The 21243-nt window shown below is 35.8% G+C and overlaps 1 protein-coding gene across 2 annotated transcripts in view; it reads left to right on the top strand.

Moving 5' to 3' along the window:
* The window catches only part of LOC136034390 (annexin B9-like), a 38168-nt gene extending 20382 nt beyond the window's left edge, over positions 1–17786 (top strand). Inside the window, exons 5-7 of one of the 2 annotated variants that reach the window (XM_065715536.1) lie at positions 9093–9266; positions 11748–11929; positions 17630–17786. In XM_065715536.1, coding sequence (XP_065571608.1) covers positions 9093–9266; positions 11748–11929; positions 17630–17677 — 404 coding nt within the window. In that variant the 3' untranslated portion in view covers positions 17678–17786. The remainder of the gene's footprint in view (positions 1–9092; positions 9267–11747; positions 11930–17629) is intronic. The other variant, XM_065715537.1, reaches the window with a different exon arrangement.
* The last annotated feature ends 3457 nt before the right edge of the window (positions 17787–21243 follow it).

Here is a 21243-nt window from a genome sequence, read left to right as displayed (position 1 = left end):
GTTTTTGTAAGAACAAGGAAAAGGGTCGATTTTGCATATTTCTCCACGTTATATCTCGAAAACACGTAGTTATACTAAGTGTAGTTTTGATCACGTTGACCTATGTTGTCTTTCATCATGTATTGACAAAAATTTATTTTCGCACATCCATATTACGGTACTTTCAAAAGAAGCAGCTATAAACGAGCAATACGAAGGGAAAATGTTGTTCTTAATCATAATATTAATCGTTCAGAACCTTTTAATAATTATAATATTTTAAGCAATAATTCTAAAATCGAGTCGGTGCCAAAACACTTGAGGCAAGGGGACAATCTGCCCCCTCGTCTGAAATCACGCTACTGGACCCCTTCCTCACGGAACAGACGATCTCGACATATATATTAAGTTCCTCTTGTAGCTCTCCCCTTTCCCCCTCCCTCTAACACTAGATCTATCCATCCTAAAATATCCACTTCTTATGAAAACAAGAAAGGAAATAATAAATGAAAAGACAAAAATCAAATAGGTGAAAAACGAGGATTTTGTCAGCCAGTAGCAAAATATGAAAAACAAGCAAATATTTCGACCAGGACCTCCGCCAAGTCGTCCTCAGTGCTCAAAAAAATAAGAAAGAGGAAAAAGAAAAAAAAGAAACAACAACAAAATCTAACCTTCTTAAGGGAACTGTACGAGAGGAAAAAAGACACTGAATCAAACAACAAAAACCATCTTGAAATCAATGAAAGAGAAGTTACCAATTAGATTGAATAAGTGTCCTTTGCCTTGCAACAGATTTCGCCTGTCTACAATTTCGGTTTTCAATAGATATTAAATAAAAAAAAGTTTTTTTAAATGAAAGTAAGGAGCGACATTAAAACTTAAAATGAACAGAAATTATTTCGTATATGAAAGGGGCTGCTTCCTCCTCAATGCCTCGCTCTTTACGCTAAAGTTTTTTACTGTTTTAAAAAGCAGAGTTAAGAGAAAGAGTCAAACTTTAGCGTAAAGAGCGAGGCATTGAGGAGAAGCAGATCTGGCAAAAAATACGAAATCCCACATTTTTGTAGATTGGACCTTGAAATTTTTTCTATTGGGTTCTCTGATACGCTGAATGCGATGGTGTGATCGTTAAGATCCCATGACTTTTAGGGGGTGTTTCCCCCTATTTTCCAAAATAAGGCAAATTTTCTCAGGCTCGTAACTTTTGATGACAAAGACTAAATTTGATAAAGCTTATATATTTAAAATCAGCATAAAATACAATTCTTTTGATATATCTTTTAGCATCGAAATTCCGTTTCTTAGAGTTTCGTTTGCGATTGAGCCGGGTCGCTCCTTACTACAGTTCGTTACCACGAACTGTTTGATGCGGACAGGTTGTCTTAAATTAAACTGGGTGAAAATATTCATAGAATCTTTTAACATTAAATTGTTATAAATTGGGCTCAAGGGAATATCTCCCGTGTCTCTATTTATAGCCAAATTTCTATTTATATGTTTTTTTTTTATCTCAATTGCCTCTTTAAAAGATTGCGGTAGGCCATTTACGGTAGATATTAAAGTTGTCTCTTCAAAAAGAACTAAATGGCAGGATTTTTGCATATATGCTGGGCCAGAGCTGAATCAAAGTTGTCATTTTTATTTTCAAATCTGTTTTTTTTTTTAAGAATTTTTTTTTTTTTTGTTCACGCAATCATGTAAAACCCGAGTTAGATTACGTTAAAGATATTCTATTCTGCAATGGCTACCCAATCAATCTCATTGAAAATATGATAGATAGACGATTAAAAAAGGTCAAACAGGAAAATAGGGAGCCCGTCCCCTTTGATTCAGTTACACTGGCAATTGAGAAAAAAATTTTCACTACATTACCATACGTCTCGAAACTCAGCGACAAACTTGGAAAATTAAAAAAAAAACATAATCTCTCTGTTTCTTTCAAAACTGAACAAAACGTTGAACATTTTTTCAACTCGGGAAAGGATAAAACGGACCCTATACTAGGTAGTGGTGTCTTCAGAGTCACGTGTTCATGTGGAAAATTTTACATTTGCAGGACCCATCAACAACTAGGGGAACGATTGCATGAACACAAAATTTCGATAGATAAGTCCCTGAGATTTGAAAATAAAAATGACAACTTTGATTCAGCTCTGACCCAGCATATATACGAAAATCCTGACCATTTAGTTATTTTTGAAGAGGCAACTTTAATATCTACCGTAAATGGCCTACCGCAATCTTTTAAAGAGGCAATTGAGATAAAAAAAAACATATAAATAGAAATTTGGCTATAAATAGAGACACGGGAGATATTTCCTAAGGCCCAATTCATAACAATTTAATATTAAAAGACTCTATGAATATTTTCACCCAGTCTAATTTAAGACAACCTGTCCGCATATCTAATGAAAACCGAACTTGTAGACAGGCGGAATTTGTTGCAAGGCAAAGGATACTTATTCAATCTAATTGATAGCGTCTCTTTCATTGATTTCAAGTTGGTTTTTGTGTTTTGATTCAGTGTCTTTTCTCCTCTCGTACAGTTCACTTAAGAAAGTTAGATTTTGTTGTTGTTTCTTTTTTTTCTTTTTCCTCTTTCTTAGCACAGAGGACGACTTGGCGGAGGTCCTTGTCGAAATATCGACAAAATCTTCGTTTTTCACCTATTTGATTTTTGTCTTTTCATTTATTATTTCCTTTCTTGTTTTCATTAAATAAAAAAACTAGTTTTTTAAACTGAAAGTAAGGAACGAAATTAAATTTTAAAACGAATAGAAAGTACTCCGTGTTTGAAAGGGGCTGTTCCCTTCTCAACGCCCCGCTCTTTACGCTAAAGTTTGACTCTTTCTCTCAATTCTACTTTACTAAACAGTAAAAAACTTTAGCGTAAAGAGCGGGGCGTTGAAAAGGGAACAGCCCCTTTCATACACGGAGTAATTTCTGTTCGTTTTAAATTTTAATGTCGTTCCTTACTTTCAGTTTAAAAAAAACTAGTTCTTTTTATTTAATTTCTGAACGTTTTTGAATTAATACATGGTTGATTTTGGCTCTCCGCACATAAATTATTAAAATGAAATTCGCATATTAATTCTCTTTTTGGCTAAATGGCTTTCTCCTAGCTTTGATAAGACGATTTTGAGAAACAAGGGGTGGGGAAGGAGGCCTAGTTGCCCTCCAATTTTTCGGTTACTTAAAAAGGCAAATAGAACTTTTAATTATTAACGAACGTTTTTATTAGTAAAAAATATGCGTAACTTAAGAATTAACTTACGTAACGAACTTTTATATTCTTATATTTTTATTATGTAAATGAGGGGGGTTAGTCCCCTCACTAATACCTCACTCTTTACACTAAAGGTTAAATTTTGTCCCAACTCTTTAAGAATGACTCCTGAACCAGAAAGACCGTAAAATAAATAGTTGAAATTACTAAAAATACTTTAGCGTAAAGAGTGAGGTATTTAGGGGGAGATGAGCCCCTCATATGCGTAATAATCTCTGTTTGTTTTAAGTTTTAATGCTGCTCCTTACTTTCAGTTGAAAAAACTTTTTCATATTTATTTTTTCATTGTTTTTTTTTATAATAATTCTAGAAAGTCCTGCGCCCACTTCATTGAATTTCTCTGCCCCCATGACATAGTCCTCCAAAGAAAGATCCTTCCACATAGCCCCCTCCCCTCAACCCCCCTAAACCAAAATAATCCCCCTGAAAAACGGCTGTACACTTCCAAATAACCATTACTGTATGTAAATACTGGTCTAAGTTTGTAACTTACATCCCCTCCCCCGGGAATTGTGGGGGAATAAGTCATCCCAAAGACATAGTTATTATGGTTTTCGACTATGCTGAACAAAATGGCTATCTCATGATTTTGATCCGGTGACTTTGGGAAAAAATTAGCGTGAGAGGGGGCCTAGGTGCCCTCCAATTTTTTGGTCACTTAAAAAGGGCACTAGAACTTTTCATTTCCTTTAGAATGATCCCTCTTGCAAGATTCTAGGACCACTGGGTCGATACGATCACCCCTGGGAAAAAAAAAACAAAAAAAAAGAAACAAACAAATAAATACGCATCTGTGATCTGCCTTCTGGCAAAAAAATATAAAATTCCACATTTTTATAGATCGGAGCTTGAAACTTCTACAACAGGGTTCTCTGATACGCTGAATCTGATGGTGTGATTTTTGTTAAGATTCTATGACTTTTAGGGGTTGTTCCCCCTATTTTCTAAAATAGGGAAAATTTTCTCAGGCTCGTAAGTTTTCATTGGTAAGATTAAACTTGATGAAACTTACATATCTAAAATCAGCATTAAAATTCGATTCTTTTGATGTAGCTATTGGTATCAAAATTCCATTTTTAGAGTTTTGGTTACTATTGAGCCGGGTCGCTCCTTACTACAGTTCGTTACCACGAACTGTTTGATACGGCATGCATAGCCAGCATGGTTTCAGAACGTATTTATATCCGCTTCTAGCGTTTTCGACTACAACCCACGACGTCCACAAGGAAAATATCTGCCCTTTCCCAGCACCTTACGAAACCCCACCCTCAGCCCATTCGTTTTATCCCTCGTGCCTACCCTGTCAAAGTGACTTAGGTCTGAGACTTTTTGATTTAATAATTGTCTTGTAATTAATCCTAATTTTTCTCCTCATGCTTCGACCATATCCTTGCCCGTCCCCCCATCTCCAAATCACAAAGGCAAATCCTTCTCTTACCCTTCTTCTCCAAAGCGTAATAAAATTGAATTAAAACCCTACCCAGGAAATTCCCAATCGAAAAACCTACCTGTCGCGATTCCCCTATCGGTTTGTTTTTCCTAAACTTTTAGTTACTAATTCTGAAAGTCTTAATTTTGAAAAGCTTACTGAACTTGAGGTGCTTTCAGAATCAAATTTGAAAGATATCGTATCTGTTACTGAAGTCCAATCCCATGAACCAGGGTCCCTACGCCTGACAAATTATTCAGACTCTATTAAACTCCGTCCACCCACTCGGGAAAAAGGTGGCGGAGTTTTGTTCTTTACTAAGAGTCACCTTTACCCACAGGTTATTTGAGTCCCTGAGTATGATGAAATCCTCTTGCTAAGTGTTAGACCAAAAGTACTCCCTCGTCCATTTAATATTATTGCAATAGCTGTTTTCTATGACTTCCCAAATCAAAATATTGTGTCAAAACGTAATTTTATCCAGAAATTACAGGCAAGTGCTGATTTTGTTATTTCTGAGCTCCCCAATGCTGGCCTTTTTTAGTTGGCGATGCCAACGACCTTAAAATGGATTCTTTCTGCGCTTCACTTAAAGTAAAGCAAATTGTTAAGACACCGACGACTCGGGGAAATACCTCTCTTGATGTTATTTTAACTAATATGTACAATTTTTACAGCCCTTTCTCAAATTTGCCCCCATTAGGTGGGAGTTATCATCTTTCCATTCTTTTGTCCCCCTCCTCAAATTTTAAGCATAATTTCTCAATAGCTTATAGCCCTTGCCGCCCTCTTCAAAATTCTGGTCTTCTTTCTTTTGGTATGTGGCTGAATACTGAAGATTGGTCTGACATTTATAGTTTACAAAACTTTGATGAGAAAACGGCCACGTTTCATAAAAAGCTAATTGATAAATATCAAATTTGTTTCCCAGAAAAAAGATTTATAAGGTGCTCACAAAAATAAACAAAAATAACTTGAGGAGGCTCACAAAAATTACTACAAAAATAAGATCGAAGAATTGTTCAGTAATAAACCAAAAAACTGGTATTCCGAGGTTAAAAAGCTGTGCGGCAAGAGTTTTGACCAGCTTAATTTTAACTTACCAGAGCCCCCTGATGTTACCACAAATAATCTAAATAAATTTATCGCTTCCGTTGTCCATAGCCTTCCAGCATTGTCCATCCAATTATCAACAGGAGCCCCATCTCCTTCTTTTCCGACTGTCCCCGTCTGAGGTAGAAAGAAGAATTCACAAACTAAGGAAGGCAAGTTGTTGTCCTTTGGATATCCCGTTTCCTTTTATCAGAGCCTTCGGTGACTCCCTTGCTAAGCCCTTGTCTTGCCTGTTTAACGAAATTACTAAGTCTGGGCAAATTCCAACAATTTGGAAACAGGGTTTCATTACCCCTTTGAAAAAGAAAAACGGAAAGTCTGGCTTTGAAGGTGTTGGACCTGTTACTCCTACTCCTATTTTCTCAAAATTGTATGAAGGATTCCTTGCAGATTTGCTAAAGGAAAAGATCCTACCTCTTACTGACCTGAAGCAATTCGGAAACCTAAAATCAACTTCTACTTCCCACTACCTCGTTTCTCTTATTGACTACATCGGGAATATCATCGAAAAGCCTAATTCCTGGCTAAACTTAATTTCCATTGATCTTCAGAAAGCGCTTGACCTTGTTAACCACAATATTTTAATTGAGAAATTACTTAGCAAGTTCAATATTGATCCCTTACTGGTAAAATTGGTTGCCTCCTTTTTAACAAATAAATCGCAGGCGGTTAAATACGAGAACCATTGCTCAAACCCTCTCCCTGTCTACAATGGCATACCCCAAGGTACTCTCCTAGGCCCCCCACTTTTTTCAGTCACGATCAACAGCCTCGTGAAGGAAATTCCTGACCGATGGAAATTGGTTGATGACCTAACGATTGTCGAAAGTTGCTTCAGAAATTTAATAAGCGACCCTATGAGTATCCTCAATGAAATTGGAGGTGAGGCTTTGGACTTAGACATGACAGTAAACTCCTCTATGTCCATGATAATACCAGTTTGTTTCCACAAATCCTTGCCCTGTTTTCTTAATCCTATCCCTCCTGAAATTTATGAGTCCTCGTTTAAATTACTTGGTGTCACAATTTCTGCAAACTTAAAGTGGAATATCCACGTTAAAGACATCATCCATAAAGCTAATGTGTCTGTCACCCTCCTTAAGCTCCCAGATAAATGTAGCGTCCCCCTTCTTACTCCTTAAGGATCTGCACGTCTTTTGTCCGCCCGCATCTTGAATATGCTAGTCCAATTTGGTAGCAGCTGTGGTAATAGTAGCAGTAGTAGCATTTGTAGTAGTAGTAGTAGTAGTAGTAGTAAGAGTAGTAGTAGCAGTAGAAGGAGTATTAGTAGTAATAGTAGCAGTAGTAGTAGTAGTAGGAGCAGTAGTCGTAGAAGCGGGCACATAACAAATTTTCTCAATTGATCATCTCCCTCATCATTCCCTGAAAGTTACAACTTAATACCCTAAGCCACTCTTGGGATACATCCTTTTGAAAACCTTCGTTCATATCATGCGTTTTGATCTAGTCAAATACTCCTCTCAACATTCCCAGAAAGGTTCACCTTAATCCCCTTTTTGGACACCAAGGGTTGAACATGCCAAAAATGCCATTTCCAGTTCCCAAAGATTATAGAGAGGTATATAGACTATCATCAAGTCCTTTCCCCTCTTTGACTCTTTCATCAGAAAAACTAGCCACTAGAAGTACTATTATCCTCCAGTCAGCAAACAATGAGCGCCCACTATTATATACATTAATACATTATTATTAATTGTGGGAAGTGCGGGTTACTGTGCTGCCTGTCCCCAGCAGTTTAAGGCCACTAGGCTGGCCGGTACTAATACGGCTCTTCCTACTCACTCCCACTCTCTTCTTCACAATCAAAGTCTATAAGTAAATCATCTCCTTTTCATTTGACTTCTTGATGCTTTAATACTCACTAAACAATTTGTCTCTTCTTTAAGATATCAAAAGATGCCTATAATATCTTACGATCAATGTGCCCAGGCAGGCTAGAATTCAGGATAGCTGTATAAGTATTTGGAATCTTAGCCAAGGAGCAGAAACGCTTTAGAGAAATAGTCTCCTCACTCAGAGCCTGGCAATCAAATAATACATACTGAATTGTTTCATCTGTTGAGAAGCAGACTCGGCATAAAGGGAATGATGTAGCTTCCAATTAAATAACAAGTTATTTAGAAGTAGGGCACCTGTTTTCAGCCGGTAATATAGCACAGTATTTAGTCTAGTATGAAACGGGGGATAAAATTAATTTATTGTGGTTAACATTAAATCTTTGCCTGATAATATCTCGTGAATCGAGGTCAGAGGAAGGACTAGGAATTAACATGGAAGCCTTTGCTGCTAGAGAATCAGCCATATCATTATATTTGATGCCTTTATGACTTGGAACATGTTGAAAATAAATCAGACTGCCCTTAGTTTTAAGATCAAGAAGCTGCCTTCTAATATTAAATAAATCCTTGTCATTGGCTATTCTATTAATATTTTGGAGCAACAGTGATGCTGATTTGAAGTCAGAGAGACAGAGAATATTTTCAGATTTTACGTTTTTTTTGTAAATTTTGATAATTTTGTAAATGCATCCAGGGCCAGGTGAATGGCACATAATTCAGAAAACAAGATAGAAGATCCCAATGGGAGAGGAGAATAGATGTTCAAGTTCAAGGATGAGATGCATTCTCCTGCTCCAGCTCTCTCACTTTGAACAGATCCATATTTATATATTTTTCTATGATTAGGGTACGCCTTTGAGATCTGTTCAGCCAAAATTAAGACCACACCGGAATTCTAAGCACCATGCTATTGCGCTATCTATGATTATTCTTTAAAGCATCGATAGTATTAACTCCTTCATAATCTTTTTCTAGATTTACAGAATAAGGGGGAGGTGTTGGCCAAAAAGATATTAGAGAACTAAACCAAAATTAATTGTGTCAAAAACTTTTTAATTCAGTGAGAGACAATGATCTCCAAAGCCTTGAAAATGGCTGCTTTCCTAAGAGTTTTCTTCAGAAAATGAAAATTCTCCACTTAAAATCTTCTTTTAGAGGATTTTAGTTATGCATGGGAAGGAATATACTGAAGGATATTAGGGTTTGGTGTAGCAAGAAAAGTGGGTCTGAGGGGTTCCGCACCCCTTTGTTGAACTGTTAATATTACCCTTAATAATACAGATGCATACTGCAGGTACAAAAAGACTATTTCCTTAGCTGGACCCTCTTCGTGGTAGATTGCTGAAAACCCTGACAGCTCTGATAGTACTACATTCGCTGCTGCAGGTCCAGCATTCCATTTCACGGAATCTAATATTTTTAGGTGAAGGACAATGGGGCACTGATGAGTCTGAATTCATTAAAATTATGTGTCGTAGCAGCTATCCCCACTTAAACGAAGTGCAAAAACAATATAAGAAACTGACTGGAAACTCCTTAAAGAAAGCTGTGGAAAAGGAATTTTCTGGCCATATGCAAAAAGCCCTTTGTGCAATTTGTAAGCATGATTTTTTTTTTTCGTTAGTTTTAGCAGTGAGATAGGTTACAAAAGTCATTAAAATGTGACAGTTGCGGGGGAAGGAGATTTTGTGTCTTCTAATTACTATCAAACAGTTCGTGGCAACGAACTGTAGTAAGGAGCGACCCGGCTCAATAGTAACCGAAACCCTAAAAAACGGAATTTTGATACCAATAGTTACATCAAAGAATCACATTTTAATGCTGATTTTAAATATACAAGTTTCATCAAGTTGAGTCTTACCCATCAAAAGTTACGAGCCTGAGAAAATTTGCTTATTTAAAAAATAGGGGAAACACCTCCTCCGCAGTGCCTCGCTCTTTACCCTAAAGTTTTTTTTTATTGTATTGTTTTAAAAAGTAGAGTTGTGTCAGAGTCAAACTTTAGCGTAAAGTGCGAGGCACTGTGGAGGGGATAATCCCTTTCATATACGGAGTAACTTCTGTTCGTTTTAAGTTTTAATGTCTCTCCTTACTTGCAGTTAAAAAAATGTCTTTTTTTCATTTAATTTCTTTTTTGAATTAATGCATGTTTTGATTTTGATTTGTTTTTTTTTTTATTATTTTAGGATAAGAGACAGATTTATTACCGGTAAAGACTGCATGAAAAATTTGGTGGCAGAGTGTAAGACAGTACACAAATAGGTAAATAACAGAATTTGGGTTTAAAGCCGGTAAACGCAGCTAAATGGTCTAACTCAACCTTGACATTCAAATAAGATTTTAAGAGTTGCCCAAGAACTAGAGTCGGCAGCTTTTCCTGGAAGTTTTCTAATGTAGTAATAACTTTAAAACCTGGGTCTACTTTTTAACCACGTCGGGGATTCCAAACAAAGAGGTGTAAAGAAAACTCAGTAAGATAAATACATCATAGAGTCGGGCTGAAATACAACGACTAATCCTACCTTGCTTGGTACAAGCTTACCATAAGCAGGCCAAACTTCTCTAAGGGTATCAGCAATAATAGCATTGCGTGTGTGTTTGAGTGACGCACCAATCGGGTATTTCAATGGCACAGAAACCAGTGATTAAAGGGTATAATCACATCCAGGCAATCTTCATAACCCATGTTGCTCGGAGGGGACCAAGCATTTACGTGTAATTTCAAATAATGAATTCTAATTTCGAAATATTGAGATGAAGACAAGTTCTTATGTTAGATGGTGAATCAAATAGAAAGTAAAAGGAATTTCCAGGAAAATATACAGGGACACCTCCTCAATCGTGTGAATGGCTATACTTTTACTCATTCTCATGTTTGGAAGATTTTTGATCGTTTTAAGCTCTAAACCCCTCTTCATTTTAATTTTTTCCTTCAAATTATTTTACTTTCTTTAATTTGTTTTTAACTTCAACTTCTACATTTCAATTAAAGGAAAACGTCTCGCTGCGGGGGAGTATGCTCTTGGAAACCAGGATGTTTTCATTAGACTTTGTAGCAGGGCTTACTTAAATCTCATGCTCAGCAGCGTCGTAAGTGTAGAGGGAACCAGATATCAGTGCCATTAGTTATTTCTGGAGTGGTCTGTCTTGGTAAGGGTAGAAGATTTATTGGGGTTGTTGCTCATATTAGTGTACCGATCGTGGATGACGTCCATCCATTTTTGAGTTGTCTACCGGAGAATTTCCAGCCACTTAAAGGTGTATCAAAATCGAAAATTGGGCAGGAAAGTGGAGTAGATTGTTATACCAAGGCAGTTAGCGAGACTCGAGCTGCTCAGACAGGGTTGGCAAAACAGAATTGATGTCAAAACAGAATTGTTTTGATGCGTTAAAAAGCTTTTTATGGCGTAAAAGAGTACTTAAATTACTAAAATAGATTACCAGGACTTCACTTTTTAATGGAGAAACCATATTCCTCAGCCGAAAGTAATGGAAGGGTATTAGTTTAAAACAGAACATGGTAAACTGAAAAAAAAGGATCTGCTGCTCAATGTGACCTACATGGATAATACTGAAGTGCTTTTTGAGACAGAGCAACATGAATATCTCTATGAATAGCTGCAGATTATTAGTGAAGAAAATCTAATTTACGCAAAAAAGCTTTTTATGGCGTAAATAAGTACTTAAATTACTAAAATAGATTACTGGGACTTGACTTTTTAATGAAGAAATTATCTTTCTCAGACGAAAGTAATGGGAGGGTATTAGTTTAAAACTAAGCATGGTAACCTTAAAAAAAGGATCTGCTGCTCCCTGTTATCTACATGAATAATACTCAAGTGCTTTTTGAGGCAGATCAACATGAATATCTCCACAAATAGCTGCAGACTATTAGTGAAGAAAATCTATTTACAGTTACAAGTAACTATAAAAATAAAAAAACACTTAGTTTTGATAAATAATACTAAAGAGCTCAAATCAGCAGAACTGTTTGATAATGATGACATTCTAGAAGGAAAAACGACGATAACTAATTAATTAAGTTATCATTACTACAATTTTAAATTTATGCTTCCAGTGGCCTGTTCCAAAAATGAGCAAAAATATTACGCTGAGCGACTTTACAAGTCAATGGAAGGTTTTGGCACTAGAGAAAAACCCTTGATAAGGATAATTGTCAGCCGTTCAGAAATTGATCTAGGAGATGTGAAGCAAGAGTTTATGAAAAAATATGAAAAATCCCTGGAAGAAGCAGTTGCGGTAAGTTTGCATAAACCTGGACTTTAAATGATAGAAACCCAATAAACAGTTTCTCTGTAACTAGAAAGCAGCGAATTTAAAACGATAACTAAGGAGAAATGGACTTTAAAAATGTCTTAAACTTGAAAAAAAAATGCAATTTACTATGAATTATGGAACGAATATAGCTTACTATATTGATTTTAGTCTACGTCTTCTTTTTTGACAAGTCTCATTAAATTTACTTTTCTTAAAGGCTCATCCTGGAATGCAAACTTGTGATATTCGTTTTAGGAGTCAAATCATAATAACTGGTCTCTAAAAATGGACAGAAATTAATATCATTAATGATGCGAAATTATGGAGAATATAAATTAACACAAGTAAATGGGGTGTGTCTCGTGTCCCAAACCTCCCAAAAGGCCAAATTGTCTCTTTCACTTTACTAGAAATTTAAATTAGTAGATTTGCTTAGCTATTTGGTTTATACGCTTTTCTAAAGAAATTGATTTAAAAGGAAAAAACATTAATAATGATTCATCGCATGTTAAACTACCAAAGCCAGCTTGCTACAAACCAGTAGTATGGTTTTTAAAGTGTTTCCGGTTTATAAAAGTTCGCTTTTTAGCTCTTAAGTTTTTCGTTTTCAAAGTTTTCTAAACTAGCAAATACACCAATTACGAACAAAATTCTTGGAAATTTTAAATAAGCAGAAAAAAGGGTCAGCTAAGCAGTATTTTCTAACAGCATAAGAGATGCAAGTCCATGGGGAGAAACATAGAAGGTACTTTATGAAACGAATGAAAACTGAGCGAAAGAAGTTCTGTACTTATGCATTTTAGTAAACATGTGCCAAAACGGTGATTATAAATGTGGTACTTTTCTACCAGAAATAATGTGGTAGAGCAACAGAGTTAATAAACTCTGAAAGAAGATGGCGGTTGGAACGCATCTTATTTGTCACAAAAAAACAAACATACGATAACCCCACTTTGCATTCAATGTGAGCTATAAGAAGTTGTCTTGTGTGTTTCACTGAGGAACCAATGGCCAGACCAAGGTAAATAATATGATCAACTGCCTTGATCCTTCTGTTCCCGAGAGGAATATCCGCTGGTGGTGCGTGCTTCCAGTTGAAAAAGACATCTACCGACTTTTCAACATTGAATTCAAGACCGATTTTTGCATACTCAGATTTTAGTGATGTGAAAAAGTCGCTAAGACACTAGATAAAATGGCTTAAGTTCAAAATATGGTCTACCTTTCTTTGGTATTGAAGTGAGATCTTCAACAAAGAAACAAAAGAAGGTACAAATTCTTGGATCCCAACTATCTGCATCACAAGAGCAATACAAATAACCTGCAGCTACTACCATGGAAAATTTCAAGAGCGCTCACTTTATCTATACCAGAAGATTTTTTACGTTATAAGTGCATCAGTTGGTCGCACTACAGAATCAACCTAGATCTCAAACTTGTCTGGAGGGCAGCTAGAAGGAAACGACCCTCCAAATCCATTGGGGAAACTGATATTAGTTTGAAAATTCCCCGATATTGTTCAACTATAATATTCGTAGTTGTAATCTACATCTCATAGCCTTATGGTAGAGCGTTCGCCTGAAAATCGAGAGTGTTACCAGTTCAAAATTGCTTGTTCTCTAATTTTTTTCTGAAAAATGTAGAATTATGACTTGAATTTTGACAAAAAATAATACACTGGGAGTGGGATTTCCTGTATGATTTGAAAAACATGATTGGGTGGGTTTTTTTTCAGGTTTGTGAGTGGAGGACATTTTACGTGGGAAGAGCTTTATTTTGATGATTTTTCTGTGGGGAAGGAAATTTTCTATGGAGAGAAGCTTGATTTCACGGCATTATTTGAAAAAAAATCAGAAATTAAATTTTTTTTTCAACTGAAAGTAAGGAACAACATTAAAACATAAAACAAGCAGCGTATATTAGGGGGTTTCCTTCTCCTAACTATCTCGCTCTTTACGCTGAAGTTTGACTTTTTGTCCCGTTTTTTATGAACGACTATTGAAACACAAGGGCCGTTGAATTAGGATAAGAAGCTCTTTTAAAAGTGCTAAAGAGCTATAAGGTGAAGGGCGGGATATTGAGGAGGGGGCAACCCCCTAAAATAAACAAAATAATTTCTATTCATCTTAAATTTTAATGTTGTCCCTTACTTTCACTTGAAAAAAAACTTTTTTTATATGTAATAAATGAAAAAGGATACAGCCTCAGGGGCTTCTAGTGAGAAGGTTTTATTTTCTGCTCGTTTTAGGTCAGACTACTGGGTCTATAAACTGTCTAAAATGTCTATATTGCATTTTCAGTAAAAAATTGGTGCTATGCACCATTTATCAAAAATAGCTTCAAAGAAATTGCAGCTGTGAACGTTAGTTGCTATGAGAGCATTCCTCCATCCCTATTATTGGCCAATCTTTTTTAAGCTTTTCTTTGCGTTATGGTAGCAAGACCTTGGTTTTGTATTGTTTTTCTTCTCTCAAACGCCCCTGATTCCAGTTTATTGTGTCTGTGTTTTTTACGAAAATTCTGGACCGATGGTTTAAGTAATGAATTTGACAATATGTGTAGGAAGCTGCGAAAATTGGTTACATATATTGGCTAAAGAGGAGGGTTTACAGTGTCTTCGCCAAAGTGGGGCTATATTGTTCATGTTTGAGAGGACTATTGTTTTGCCAAGTCTTTGTTTCTTCGAGACATCTTCCTGCTTTTGAATGGAAAGCTAGCAGGTAGCTAGAATGAAAACTAGCAGGTTTTGGTTCTAGCAGGTAATAGTGGAGGAGACCACCTCAAATTATAGTTTGATTAAAATTTTTAAGCTTCAAGATTTGTGTGGGTTCCCTGGCCCCCCAAGCTATTTAATTTGAGATAATAAATGGAAATTTTGAAAATTCTCTTTCTGCGTTTGGGACGGAAATGGACAAATGGTTTCATCTCGCTTTGTTAGGTAAATTGGGATTTGTTCTTTGCTTCTTTCTTAATACCGAAATTAGAAAATTGGCCATGGTATGAAAATCAACTTTTGAATCAATTGTTACAGTAAATCTTTTGTTTAGATTTTCGTTATAAATATATCTTTTGTTACTGCTAATCGACAATTTTGATAGGCTGATTAAAGTATGGAAAATCAGTATTTTCGTATGAAACTCAGTAATGGAATATACAAATTTGAAAATTTTTAAAGGTAATAACTTCATTGCTATCCTAAATATCATTGCTTCATCAGTAGCTGTAACCCAGTAAAGAGGAAATCTCAGCCCATAGAAACCGAAAATTGTAAAGTAGCTTTTTAAAGAAATCCAAAAAGATTGGATAATGAACCCTGTCTCAAAACTACCTAGGTCCTGATCCGGTGCAAAACGAGCCAAGTCCAAATTAGGTCCAAAGACAGTAAGTTTTAACCTATACAGACGACCTAAATCTGGACTCGGTGTAAGGACCACATAATTCCGAACAAAAAAATGCTTTAGGAACTGATCCTTAGCTTTTGCGCCACTAGTACAAGAGCCAAATACTGTCAGATTTTCAGCTGAAATGGGAGGCCCCAATGTATCCTTAGAAGAACAAAGTGGCTACTCAAAACTCTCCTCCTCCTAGTCTCATCTATCGGTGACTTTTAGCAGAAAGATTGGTATGTTGTACTTAGTTTGAACCTCAATTATGTAAGGATTTCAAATCTGAACGATGAGAAAGCCCAATTGAATAAGTCTGCTCTTGAACAATCTTTCCCCCTTACCTGGTTTAACGCCAATTTTTAGTAGAAAGAGAGGCATGTTGCTCATTCTTTGAGCCAAAACCCCACAAGCATTTTCAGTATGCATGACTAGAGGACCAAAGTGGACTCAAGACGTTTATAACAGGTCCCCCACTACCATTTTGCTTTTGGTAAAAATCAGGCATGTGTCACCTTGTTTGAACTAGAATCATGTAAGGATTTCCAATTAGGAGAATTCAAGGTGAGAATTCGGTACAGTGTTCCTTCAACCTTTAATCTCTTTCCTCGGCCAACATTTAACCAGCGTTGCCACACCTTGTGAAATGAAGTCACGAAAGGATTCTCGTTTGTATTATTGAAGTCATAAAGTTTGCCTGGAAACCCTCAAGCACCACCTCCCCACTCTCAATAAACTTTTTAGCTCAAAGATGGAAATGCCACATTTTTCTTGAAGTGTAATCACGGAAGAATTTTCTATGAGTGTGCTTGTGACCATTCCATCATTCCTCCCTCCCCTTTGCACCAACAGTTTAGCAGAAATATACTCGAATGATATGTGTTTTTGAACCCAAAACACACAAGGGTTTTTTGTATCTGTGATTAGAGCTACAAAGTGAACCCGTGGCTCCTCTGTCACTCTTCCCATCTCTGCTAACCTTCCATAAGAAAGGTAAGCAGACTTGAAACTTGGCGAGTTTCTTTAGATGGAGACTTCCTCGAAAAATTTATTCTACACCATTGGCTTGTGGCAGGATTAGAGCTACAAAGTGAACCCGTGGCTCCTCTGTCACTCTTCCCATCTCTGCTAACCTTCCATGAGAAAGGTAAGCAGACTTGAAACTTGGCGAGTTTCTTTAGAAGGAGACCTCCTCGAAAAATTTATTTTACACCATTGGCTTGTGGCAGGCTTAAAAGTTTCATAGTTTGGAGAATACCCAAATTTCATGTTCTTCAAGCGTCATAGCACCTGAAAAGTAAAGTTCACTAGTCTCAAGTAATATCAGCAAAGTTTTCCTAACTTTAGATACCTATATCAAAAATTTCCAACGACTCTTAAGTTTTTTTTTCCCTTTTTGTCACATGGCCGCCGGGTGACACTGGCAAATAGACATATATCATACGATGAATCACGAGGAAATAAATCAAATATTTTGTCTTCCTAATTTTTGTCTCACAAACAGCAGCATACATTTTGGCTAAACTGTCTCTAATTGGCTAAACTGTCTCTAATTGCCTAAACTGTCTCTAATCTTCTCTAATTGCCGCTATTGATTTGCAACCAGAACATTAAAAGAGTGGTAGCTTATAAAATTATGAACTGGCACTAGTGTCAACAAAAAAAAACTATCAACGCTATCTAGCGTTGGGACACTTGACAGTTTCTTCAGCGTAATTGCAAATGTAGTTTAAGCAGTATAATTAGTAAAACTAGAGTGTTGTAAGTGTTTGATTTCACTACCTGACAGAAAAACGATTACAGAGCTTGAAAAAACTCTATGTGTCTCCAGACGTTAGATGTTGTTGATAGTTTTTGTAAACACTAACGATGTATATTTTCCAACAGATATGCTGTTTTTTACACTTGTTAGAAAACGAATCACCTGCTGTATACATTCGATAAGCGTGGTGAAAGTGCTGTCGACTTCCCACTTAACTGCGTAATTCGACAAGGTTTTCTATAGTAGAGATATTGATCTTCTTTTGAGTTTTTTTGTTAGTGCTTTCATTTTCTTTTTTATACTCTTCTAAGGGCCTTTATGTTTTGAACAGAAAGATGAAATAGATTGTTTTTAATTTTGTTATTATTATTATCATTATTACTAGTACTATATATATATGGAACCGTAGTTGCCTTGTCAAATTGCGCCCTAAGGCCAAGCTGGCTTTTTGGCTATTTTCTGAGATATAAATTTTAGTCTTTAGGAGACTGAAAATACCTACTGCGTTTTGTACAATAATATATTTTTTATTTTTAGAACGATACTGGTCGTGACTTTAAAAAATTACTCTTGGCTTTGTTATGAAAACCCCTGTACGGAAGACGAAGCATTTATTACTTCCATTTCGGTTTGATGTTTCCTCTCTTGAATGATGTGTTATGACGTATGTTTCCAAATAAATTCTTTTATCTTAGCTAATTTTTATCTTTTTACATCATTGTATGCTTTAGTAGTGTATACTGATAGGTCAAAATTCAGTCCTTGCCCCTTCGCAAACTGGGAAAATATTTGTCAATATTCATTTCCTGGTATCATGTCCAGTATCATGGAAATAGATACGACTATCTGAGGATAGGTGTTCAACTTTTCTGTCCAAAAACGTAACGGCAAGTGTAAAGGGAACCGGATATCAGTGCCATTAGTTATTTCTGGAGTGGTCTGTCCTGGTGAGGGTTGGAGCTTTATTGTGGGTGTTGCCCATGGCAATGTATTGACCGTTGATGACGTTCATCCATTTTTGAGTTGATTGAGCTGCTCAGACAGGGTTGGCAAAACAGAATGGACGTCAAAACAGAATTGGTTTGATACGCAAACAACTTTTATGGCGTAAAAGAGTACTTAAATTACTAAAATAGATTACAAGGACTTAACTTTTTAATAAAGAAAATATATTTCTCAGACGAAAGTAATGGAAGGGTATTAGTTTAAAACAGAACAGGGTAACCTTGAAAAAAGAGGGTCTGCTGCTCGCTGTGATCTACATGGATAATACTGAAGTGCTTTTTGAGATAGATCAAAATGAATATCTCTACGAATAGCTGCAGACTATTAGGGAAGAAAATCTATTTACAGTTACAAGCAACTATTAAAAATTCTAAACAATATAGGCATCAGCAAATACACTTAGTTTTGATAAATAATACTAAAGAGCTTAAATCCGAAGAACTGTTTGATAATGATGACATTCTAGAAGGAAAAACGACGATAACTAATTAATTAAATTATCATTACTACAATTTTAAATTTATGCTTCCAGTGGCCTGTTCCAAAAATGAGCAAAAATATTACGCTGAGCGACTTTACAAGTCAATGGAAGGTTTTGGCACTAGAGAAAAACTTTTGATAAGAATAATTGTCAGCTGTGCAGAAATGGATCTAGGAGAGGTGAAGCAAGAATTTATGAAAAATAAAAAAAATCCTAGGAAGAAGCAGTCGTGGTAAGTTCGCATGAGCCTGGACTTTAAATGTTAGAAAACCAATAAACAGTTTTTCTGTAATTGGAAAGCACTGAATTTAATAGAAATTTACAGAAATTAATAACAATAGCCATTTATGATTATGTAGAACATAAATTAACACAAGTAACTTGGGTGTGTATCCTGTCTCAAACCTCCCAAAGGGCCAAAGTGTCAGTTTCACTTTACTGAAAATTTAATCCAGTAGATTTGCTTAGCTATTTACTTTATATGCCCTTTAAAGAAACTTATTTAAAAGGAAAAAACACCAATGAAGATTCATTGCATGTTAATCTAGTAAAACCTACTTGTTTTCGAACTAGCCTGGTTTAAAAATCGTTTCAGGTTTTTGAAAGTTCGTTTTTTAGGTCTAAGTTTTAAGTTTTCAAAGGTTTTACACTAGCAAATACACTAAATACGAAGAAAATTCTTGGAAATTTTAGATAAGCATTGTTATAACAACTCATATAGCCACTTCAGCCTCATAGTTTAATTAGTGCATTGAAACACCGTTAAATACTAACTCTAGGAAATATGGAACACCATTTCTGAGATAACAACTTATATTGCCATTTGAAAACCTTTGAAAACCGTGCATTGAAAACCAATTCTAGGGGATATAGAACACGATTTTTGAGAAATTTGACAGTCTGCAAGAAAGAAGTGATGCTTGGGCCTTCTGGCCGTTTTAGTCACTTAAAACGAGCACTTTAAAGAAATTGATTTAAAAGAAAAAAAACATTAGTAAAGATTCATTGCCTGTTAAACTAGCAAAACCAGCTTGATCCCGAACAAGCCAAGTTTTAAAAGTATTTCAGGTTTTCGAAAGTTCTTTTTTTAACTGTAAGCTTTTAGTTTTCAAAGGTTTTTAAACTTGAAAATACATAAATTACGAAGAAAATTTTTGGAAATTTTAAATAAGCAGCGTTGTAACAACTCATATAGCAACTTGAAAACCTTTGCAAACCGTGCATTGAAAAACCTTTGAATACCAATTCTAGGGAATATAGAACACGATTTTTGAGATATTTGACACTTTGCAAGAAAGAAGTGATGCTTGGGCGCAAAGGGAGCGTTGTATAACGCTCCCTTTGCAAAGGGAGTGGTAGGATGGCCTTCTGACCCTTTCAGTCACTTATAAAGGGCACTGGATTTTCCTAGGGAATTATCTCGTCGAATCAAGGGTCCTAGAAGATTGGCAGAGGACTCATTCAGACGGAAATTGAAAGTTCTAGTGCGCTTTTTAAGATACCAAAAAGATTCGGGACAGCTAGCCAGTCCCCCAAACCCCATCCCCAAAATTTTTCAACCAATGTCTTGAGATAGCCATTTTCGCAATAATTTGTGATAGCCACTTTATATGCACTTTAAATAAAAGTGGTTTAAAAGGAAAAAGATTCATTTCATGTTAAATTAGCAAAGCAGCTTGATTTTGAACTAGCCAAGTTTTAAAAGTGTTTTAGGTTTTTGAAAGTTCTTTTTTAAGCTCTAAGCTTTTATTTTTGAAAGGTTTTTAAATTAGCGAATATACTAATTACGAAAAAATTCTTAGAAATTTAAAAAAAGCAGAGTTATAACAACTCATATAGCCACTTCATCCTCATGGTTTAATTAGTGCATTGAAAAACCTTTAAAGACATAAAAAATTTTCAAAAACCAATATATTTTCGCAATAAGTTGAGATAGCCACTTTATATGCACCTTAAGAAAGTGGTTTAAAAGGAAAAAGATTCATTTCATGTTAAATTAGTAAAACAGCTTGTTTTCGAACTAGCAAGGTTTTGAAAGTTTTTCAGGTTTTTCAAAGTTCGTTTTTTGTTCCAAGTTTTTAGTTTTCAAAGGTTTTTAAACTAGCAAATATACTAATTACGAAGAAAATTCTTGGAAATTTTAAATAAGCAGAGTTATAACAACTAATATAGTAGCTTCAGCGTCGAAGTTTATTTAATTCATTCAAAAACCTTTAAATGCCAATTCTAGGGAATATCAAACACCATTTTTGAGATACTTGACACTTCGCAAGAAAGAAGTGATGCTTGGGCGCAAAAGGAGCGTTAAATAAGTGGTAGAATGACCTTCTGGCCAAATTAGTCACTTAAAAGGGCACTGAATTTTCCCAGGGGGTGATCTCGTCGAATCAATGGTGCTAGAAGATTGACAGAGGACTCCTTTGACTGGAAATTAAAAGTTCTAGCGCCCCTTTTAAGTAACCAAAAAGGTCGGGGACAACTAGCCACTCCGACCCCCCTCCCCAATGTTGTTCAACCAACATTTTGACATAGTCTTTTTTTCAGCATAGTTCAGAGGTCCAATAGCTATACGGTTGGTGATAATATGACCCTCATATTCCCTGGGGAAAGGGCTGTAAATTACGTAATTATGGCGATATAAGGGGAAGCGTGTCCAGCCAATAGT

The sequence above is a fragment of the Artemia franciscana genome, chromosome 13 (genome assembly GCF_032884065.1).
Source record: "Artemia franciscana chromosome 13, ASM3288406v1, whole genome shotgun sequence".
Lineage (NCBI taxonomy): Eukaryota > Metazoa > Arthropoda > Branchiopoda > Anostraca > Artemiidae > Artemia > Artemia franciscana.
This window is presented reverse-complemented; position numbering and strand designations above follow the sequence as displayed.